Consider the following 8,667-nt stretch of genomic DNA (forward strand, 5'->3'; position numbering starts at 1 on the left):
AAAGCCTTTCTCTGGACCTCAGTTGCTCCAAGGCGTAAAGAGATGACACCTGTCTAAGGTGTTTTATGAATAAATGAGAGCGCACTAGTGGAACAGTTGCCCAGGGCCCAGTGCTTAGCAAGTGCTCCATAAAGTAGTGGCAGACTCTTGAGCATCTGCTGTATACTGGCAGAGAACTGGACGCTAGGTGGGGCTACCCCCGGTTGGTCTGGAAGGCAGGCACAGGTTTCTTAGCCGAGGAAATAGCCTTAGAGTCAGTACTGCTCGGGGCTGACCGCCGCCAGGCCTGAAATCCCCGCCGCTGCACTTCCCGCCGCAGACGGCTCCCGGCTGGTCCCGCCCCCAACATGGCCCCGCCCCCGGCACGGCCCCGCCCCCAGGCGGAGCCGGCGCCGGGAGCTGTAGCGGGAGAGCGTCAGCGGGACCCCAGCGCGGGCGGCGGCGGCTGGGCGGGAGCCCCAGAGGTACTGGTGGGAGCAAGGGACGGGAGGCACTGCTGTCGGGCCCGTCAGGGGAGAGGGCCTAGCCGTGGGCCCGGGTGATGTGTATGGGAGTGGGGTCCTCGCCACGTTCGCCACCAGCACCCTCCCAACTTCCCTCCGGGCTCCAGTTCAGTCTCGAGTCAATATGTCCAGCCCCCTGTCTCTGACCAGCCGTTCCTACTTCCTCTGTGTGACGGCTTAGCCTGGCCAGCAAACCGGTGAGTGGAGGCGGCGGCTCCTGACTCCTGGTGGCGGTGCTGTGACCCCCCTCCCCTTCAACACTGCAAGTGTGTGCGGGGCTCCCCCTTATTCTGAGGCTCCTTTTCTCCTTAGGCGGCCTCCACCCCAGTCCCTCGCCTGGCCTGGGAGGAAACATCTGTCGCGCCCCCTGGCAGCCGAAATGGGGTCATGACCTCCAGATGTGCTGGGAAGTGGCCAGCTCCTCCTCCTGGGGCAGCCAGGCCTTCCGGATCTGTGGGGGCGGGGCCGGCCCTTTCCCCCCACTCCTAGTGACACAGACCCGGAGGAATGTCCTGGCCTCAATGGACCCTGTGTGAAGCTTCAGGGTGGGGGGCAGAGCCCAAGAACACCCCTCAAGGCAGCGCCAGAGCCTGGCACTGAGCCACAGCAAGAGGCAGCCCACAGGCTGGGTGCACACATGCACAGAGCTCACTTCCAAGCGTGCAGAGCTCAGCCCACACGGAGCGGGGCTTGCACAGACCCCCTCCCTCATGCCCTCCTACTCCTTCACACACTATAGCCCAGGCCCGAGCGCAGGATGTGCCCAGAGCTTGGCTCATGGAGCCAGGGGCTACACCCTTCACATACACAGATAGCTAGCGACACTCACCTTACTCAGTCTCTCAACAGCCTTGGGAGGGGACAGAAATAGTTAACCCCAGGTTTTTTGTTTTGTTTTGTTTTTGAGACAGAGTCTCGCTCTGTCGCCCAGGCTGGAGTTCAGTGGTGTGATCTCGACTCACTGCAACCTCCGCCTCCCAGGTTTAAGCGATTCTCCTGCCTCAGCCTCCTGAGTAGCTGGGACTACAGGCACGCACCACCACAGCCGGCTAATTTTTGCATTTTTAGTAGAGACAGGGTTTCACCGTGTTGGCCAGGCTGGTCTCCAACTCCTGACCTCCGGTGATCCCCCCCCCCCCACCTTGGCCTCCCAAAGTGCTGGGCTTACAGGCCTGAGCCACTGCGCCCAGCCAGTTAACCCCATTTTAGAGATGAGAAAACAGAAGCTCAAGGTCAGCATGGGAGTTTATTCAGGAGAAATAAGGTAGAAGGCACCTGGGGTGGGGAGCCGACCCTTGCTTGGTTCTGGAGGCCCCAGGCGAGGGGTGTGTGGAGCCCCTTCTCCACCGGCCCAGCCCTGCATGATGTCGCTGGGTGCTGCAGGAAGACCCACCATTAGATGCCTGTACCCCCAGTGGAAGGTCCCCAGCTCCCTGTCCTCACTGCCTAGTCCATCCAGGTCTTGCGTGGGCGTGGCTTCCCTCAAGTTCTCCCACCAACATTTGCACCTGCCTCTGGCGTCACATTTACGCACTTAGCAGGTCCCTGGGGCTTTGGGTGTCTCAATCTTGCATCCTGTGAGACCTTGAACCTCAGCCCAACACCCACCCCCCAACACCTACGCACACAGACAGCAGTGGGCAGGTGCAGCCCTGCTTAGGCCCTGAAGATGAACAGACCCAGGCTCAAATCCTAGCTCTGACATGGAATTGCTTCAGGCAAGAGCATCTCCTCTGGACCTCATCTGACCATCTGTCACATGGGGTTCAGACCTCCCTGTCTGCATCAGTGAGACCAGGTAGGCAGAGGTCCCTATGGGTCCCTGTCATTGTGACTCCTCTTGTGCCCAAGCCTGGGCACAGTAGCCTGCAAGAAGGTGAGCTGGCCTGTCCTTCAGGCCAGGGTGACTGGGGTCCCATGACGGCTGCTGTGACCCCAGCACCTTCCTCAGGATGTAGGGGCCTGGCAGAGGGCTGGGCCCACAGTTGGGGCTACTTCCTGTGCTGAAGGAAGTCCTCTTGCCATTCCTGCTGCCCTGCCGTTGCCCCCCTGGGAACCCATGTGTCCTTGTGGTATTGAGGCCTTGAGGTCCAGGGCACTGAGATCAGACCTCTCTGGGTGATCAGCTCTCCAGGGACCCTGAAGGAAGTGGGAGGGGCAGGGAGGAAGGTCTCTGGGGACAGGACGTCCTCCCTTTGTTAAGTGGGCAGGACCCAGACACCAGTGGCCCCTGGGTTTCCCGTCCCAGCCAATACAAGTCATCTGTCCAGTTGGGCTAGGTCCTGGTGGGACCCTTACTCTGGGCCCAGGCCAAAGCTAAGGTGTGTGGGTGGCAACTGGGGGACCCTGGAAGCCCCAGGACTGCCCAGGCTCCAGGACCCTCAGGGCCAAGACCCAACAGCCCAGCCTCTAGCCCTGCCCAGCTAAGCCGGGGAGGGGGCTGAAAACCTCAGCCCTAGGCAGACAAGGAAGTGGCCTGGAAAGCGGAAGCAGCTTTGATGGTCTCGGAGGGGGCCGGAAGCCAACGCGGGTGGTGGAGGACCAGGCTGGGGGCCTGGGTTCCTGTTTTCTGCCCAGGCCCCTCTGAACAGCCCCCTCCTCCTTCAGGGCAGGAACTGCTGCCGCAACCTCCGGCTGGGCACCAAACACCCGTGCCCGCCAATGCGGCCCAGCCCCCGGAGAGTCAGGCCCACAGAACGTGCCCATGTGGGCTGGCGGTGTGGGGAGCCCTCGGCGGGGCATGGCCCCTGCGTCCACGGATGACCTCTTTGCCCGCAAGCTGCGCCAGCCAGCACGGCCCCCGCTGACACTGCACACCTTCGATCCGAGGCCAGTCCGGGGCCCGCTCCTGCGCAGTGGCAGTGATGCAGGCGAGGCCAGACCCCCCACGCCAGCCAGCCCCCGTGCCCGTGCCCACAGCCACGAAGAGGCCAGCCGCCCTGCAGCCACTTCCACCCGGCTCTTCACTGACCCGCTGGCACTGCTGGGGCTGCCAGCCGAGGAACCAGAGCCTGCCTTCCCACCAGTGCTTGAGCCTCGATGGTTTGCCCACTATGACGTGCAAAGCCTGCTCTTTGATTGGGCTCCGAGGTCTCAGGGGACGGGGAGCCACTCAGAGGCCAGCTCTGGGACCCTGGCTTCAGCAGACGACCAGGCTGCCAGCTCGGACCTGCTGCATGGGGCACCTGGCTTTGTGTGTGAGCTCGGGGGTGAGGGTGAGCTAGGCCTGGGTGGACCAGCATCCCCACCTGTGCCCCCTGCACTGCCCAACGCGGCCGTGTCCATCCTGGAGGAGCCACAGAACCGAACCTCGGCCTACAGCCTGGAGCACGCAGACCTGGGTGCTGGCTACTACCGCAAGTACTTCTATGGCAAAGGTGAGGAAAGGCAGTTCCAGGGAGGGGAGGAGGGGTGCTGAAGAAGAGGTCCCTGTCACCTGCAGTGCACACAGTAGGGCTCATGAACTGTCCATTTCCTGTAAAGTCCCTGGCCCTGGGAGGGCTCAAGAGCTGAGCTGGGGTCCTCCTGGACCCACTTTCAACCACCTTCTTAAGGCTAATCCCTGGCCCCTCACCCCCAGCCAGGGCTGGTCCCTCTGCCTCCATCTGGTTCAGCCTGCCGGGCTGGGGAGAGATTCCCTATGGGCATTTCTGTGGGGTGAAAACTCAGGCCCCAAAGCCCTGCATCCGTGAACCTTGTTCTCACCTGCACTGCGGAGAGGGCTCCAGGACACAGAAGACAGAATGGGGGCGTGGTGGGCGGGGCCAAGGCAGGATTTAGGCCTGGGAGCTGGCTGCGTGGATCTAGGTCTGGGTCTGGGTCCACCTCTGGATCAGGGTTGAGATCAAGATGTTGAGCTCGGGGCTACAGAGGGGCGGGACTTAGTCTAGGGTCAGCATTTGGTGGTGAAATGAAGCCGAGGGCGGAGCTTAGTGATGCGCGTGGTCGAGCGGGGGCGGGGCTGCCAGCCGGCGGGACCAATCATTTTCTTCGGCGCGGTCCCCCAGAACATCAGAACTTCTTCGGGATGGACGAGTCGCTGGGCCCGGTGGCAGTGAGCCTGCGGCGGGAGGAGAAGGAGGGCAGCGGAGGGGGCACCCTGCACAGCTACCGCGTCATCGTGCGGACTACGCAGGTGGGCCGGGATCACGGGATCAGGACGTGAGTTGCCTCCCCGACACCCTGTATGCATCCTGAGTTCCCCTACACCCTTTCCTCAGCTCCGGACCCTCCGTGGCACCATCTCGGAGGACGCGTTGCCGCCGGGGCCCCCACGGGGTCTGTCCCCAAGGAAACTTCTGGAACACGTGGCGCCGCAGCTGAGCCCCAGCTGCCTGCGCCTGGGCTCAGCTTCACCCAAGGTACCACGGACGCTGCTCACACTGGATGAGCAAGTGGTGAGTGACCGGCCGCGGAGCCCACAGCCGTACAACTGGCCCCAGTCTGAACCCAGCCTGCCCAGCTCCCAAACCCCTAGCCTTGACCCTGATCCTGGGCTGGGTGGTGACCCCAGGAGAGCTAGATTTTCAGAGAGAAAGTATCAGAGGTCATCTGGAGCCTTGCTTCTCAAAGTGAGCTCTGTAGACCAGCAGTATCCACATCATCTAGAAATGCAGATTCTGGGGCCCCACCCCAGACCATCTGAATCAGAGTCTGCTCTTTATTTATTTATGTATTTATTTAGAGATGGAGTCTCGCTCTGTCACCCAGGCTGGAGTGCAATGGTGCAATCTCAGCTCACTGCAACCTCCACCTCCCGGGTTCAAGCGATTCTCCTGCCTCAGCCTCCCGAGTAGCTGGGATTACAGGTGCGCACCACCATGCCCAGCTAAGTTTTGTATTTGCAGTAGAGACTGGGTTTTACCATGTTGGCCACGCTGGTTTCGAACTCCTGACCTTGTGATCTGCCAACCTCCGCCTCCCAAAGTGCTGGGATTACAGGCGTGAGCCACTGCACTCGGCCCAGAGTCTGCATTTTAAAAAGATCTTTACAGCCCTAGACGCCCTGGTCTGACTCACCCCACTGGTCCTGCAGTTCCCGCATCATTCCTGGCCAATTTCCCCCACAGCCCCTGCTGGGTTTCCTCTCACATGTGGTGCTCCAGCTTCCTGGAGCGGCTCCTTCCAGCCCCCACTCCATGCTGAAAGCTGCCTATTGGCTGAGTCTCCTCTGTGTCATTCAACCCATCAGTCATTCAACAAACATTTCTTAGACCTTCTTGGTGCCAGGCCTCAGACTGGATGCTGGGGACAGGTCTAGACCAGGTGCTTTGCTTGAGTAGCTCACAGCTGGGTGGGAGAAGGAGACCCACAGAGAACTGCTGAAATACATGAGCAGGATAACACTGAAAGGGGAATGTTGAGGGCTCCGTGGGCCACAAGGGTGGTGCTGAGAGCCCTTCCTTGGCCAGGGTTTTCCAGGAGGGAGAACATAAAAGGGCTCCAGCCTGGATAAGCAGGTGTTTTCTAGTCAGAAGGAGTAACTTGTGCAAAGGCTTGGAGAATGAGAGCATGGCACAGTAGGCAGTCAGTTCAGCGTGGCTGGGGTCGGGATTGTGGGGAGGGGCTGGGGAGAAGCTTGCATTTGTTACCATGGGCACTGGGGAGCCATGGAGGGATCCAGTGCAGATCTGAGAGGGGCAACTCTCTGGCTGCAGCATGGGGACTAGACTGTATGGGGCGGGGAGGCCAGGCTGAAGCCTGTTGCAATTGCCCAGACTGGACACAGTGGCATCGATAGTGGAGGTGAAGAGGAGATGACAGTCCAAGAGGGACTGGGTAGTCATGTGGCTGACTGGAAGAGGTGAAGTGCTAGGATTGCCCAGCTTCTTGGCCCCCAGGAGTGGTGCTTTAAGGAGGAGGAGCAGGGTGGAGGAGTCACAGCGAGGTGAGACATTAGGCAGCTGGAGAAAAGGGCCTGGGGTTTGGTAGGCTGGTCTGAGTGGGAGGCGGAGATGGGGGTGTCACGCCTGCTGCAGCCCGGGAGTGGGAGGAGCATGGGTGGAGAAGAGGCCCAGGCAGAAGAGGACGGGGTCCCTGGGGCCCTAGGCAAGGTGAGTTTCCAGCTATCCTCAGTGCCAACTGTGGCCGGGAGGGTGCCAGGATGAGGCCACATCTGCGGTCCATATGGGGAGTGGGAGGTGCAGGGGGTTGGGAGGAATGAAATGGAAGTGGGGACTGTGAGTGCAGACAAGTTTAGTTGTAGAAAAGGGAGGTGACTGCTGGAGGGAGCCTGTGCTGTTCGGAGGAGCTCAGAGCACCTTGAGCTGGGCACGGTTATCCAGTTATCCGCAGAGGGAAGAGCCAGGAACAGAGGGCACAGAAATGAGAGCATGGGTGGCAGAGGTGGTGCCTGGCTCAAGGCCTGAAGGGGCTGGGGTGGGGGTGCTTTGGATTCAGGGGTGGAGAGGACAGTCCAGCCTTGAGATAAGGAGGATGATAATGTGTATGTTTATTGGAAGGGTTCTTTCTATGAATCACCTTCTCTACTGCCACATGGGAACCAGCCTCCTCCCATCCCTTCCTACCTGTGCCCTCCCAAGCACGAGGAGCACAACAGACTGTACTCACCTGACAGGCAAGGACACAAGTGGCTCAGAGAGGGCTGGTGCTCAGCCCCCAGGCCAGCGTCCCATCCATTCCCTAAGAGCTGGTGGGGTGGGGCTGTGGGGGACTGAGACCTATGCCTTCTGTCTCCTACCCACAGCTGAGTTTCCAGCGCAAGGTGGGCATCCTGTACTGCCGGGCGGGCCAGGGCTCAGAGGAGGAGATGTACAACAACCAGGAGGCGGGACCAGCCTTCATGCAGTTTCTCACCTTGCTGGGCGATGTGGTGCGGCTCAAAGGCTTTGAGAGTTACCGGGCCCAACTAGACACCAAAAGTGAGGCCCAGGGGCAGGAGGGGTGGGAGCAAATCTGTGCTGAAGGGGTGAGCACGAATTGCCTTGTCACTCCTTTGTCCATACAATCCTGGGGCTGGGGGCTGGAGAGTTCTTTGTGTAAGCTGAGGATCTGAGTCAGGGCTATAAGGGCCAAACTATGGGCTGAGAGGAGGTGCTGGGACTGTCCCTCAAGGCCCAAGTACCCTACTGCCTGAGCTAGGGCTAAAGTGGTTTGGGGGCACTACTCCTCCACCAAACACATTCCAGCAGCTCAGCCTCATGGAAGAGAGGTGCCCCTGCCTCCCTGGTGGAAGGGGCCCCAGGACCCCTGGGAGGTGTTGTACTGAGCACCCCTGCCTGCCTTTCACTTTCCCAGCATACCACACATGCTTGGGCCTGGAGTGACACCTGTTCTCCTAGGACACCTGACCCTGGCCTCTCTCTGAGACCCCTTCTCATTTCTGTCTTCATTCTATTTCAACGCTCCCATCCTGACCCCCCTTCACTGTGGTATGGGGCTGGAGCCTGTGGAGGGAGGGGAGGAGGGGCACCCAGGGATGAGGCCCTTGGATCTCACTGGCTGGGCATTGGCTGGTGGCATGACTGGTTGTCCACCTGCTGTTTGGGGCACAGAGGCTCCTGTGTGCAGACAGGAGTGGCAAGTTCAAGTCACTCAGATTCCCCTTGTTTTCTCCTTCTGTGTCCCTAACTCCCTGGCCACAGCGGATTCCACAGGCACACACTCCCTCTACACCACGTACCAGGACCACGAGATCATGTTCCACGTGTCCACGATGCTGCCTTACACCCCCAACAACCAGCAGCAGGTGTGAGGGGGACCAGCGTGGGGGTGGGGCTTCCGGGAACCATGGAGGGCCCTGCATGGTCCATGACATTTGAGCTTTGGCTGGAGCTCTGTTGGCCCCAACAACCCGCCCCTCTGGTGGCCCCTTCCCAAAGGCAAACACCCTAGGTCTTCACCGGGGCAGTGGGGAGCCATTGGTGTCTTGGCTTTCTCCTGCTTGAATAAGGAGGGGTTTGGGGCATGGCAGGCCTCATCAGGAGCCCCAACTATCCAACCCCCAGCTCCTGCGGAAGCGTCACATTGGCAACGACATTGTGACCATCGTGTTCCAGGAGCCTGGCAGCAAGCCCTTCTGCCCCGCCACCATCCGCTCACACTTCCAACACGTGTTCCTAGTGGTGCGGGCACATGCACCCTGCACACCGCACACCTCCTACAGGTAGGCACCGGTGTGGTCCCAGGTCTCCCGTGGGCATGG

The 8,667-nt window shown here is 60.5% G+C and overlaps 1 protein-coding gene across 1 annotated transcript in view; it reads left to right on the forward strand.

The window, feature by feature from the left end:
- The first annotated feature begins 378 nt into the window (after nt 1-378).
- SIPA1 (signal-induced proliferation-associated 1) overlaps nt 379-8,667 on the forward strand; it is a 12,916-nt gene continuing 4,627 nt past the window's right edge. The window contains exons 1-7 of the mRNA XM_011965240.1: nt 379-464; nt 3,111-3,880; nt 4,511-4,638; nt 4,724-4,900; nt 7,210-7,384; nt 8,108-8,211; nt 8,471-8,628. Coding sequence (XP_011820630.1) covers nt 3,208-3,880; nt 4,511-4,638; nt 4,724-4,900; nt 7,210-7,384; nt 8,108-8,211; nt 8,471-8,628 — 1,415 coding nt within the window. The 5' untranslated portion in view covers nt 379-464; nt 3,111-3,207. The remainder of the gene's footprint in view (nt 465-3,110; nt 3,881-4,510; nt 4,639-4,723; nt 4,901-7,209; nt 7,385-8,107; nt 8,212-8,470; nt 8,629-8,667) is intronic.

Source organism: Mandrillus leucophaeus, unplaced genomic scaffold, assembly GCF_000951045.1.
Source record: "Mandrillus leucophaeus isolate KB7577 unplaced genomic scaffold, Mleu.le_1.0 Scaffold718, whole genome shotgun sequence".
Taxonomy (NCBI): domain Eukaryota; kingdom Metazoa; phylum Chordata; class Mammalia; order Primates; family Cercopithecidae; genus Mandrillus; species Mandrillus leucophaeus.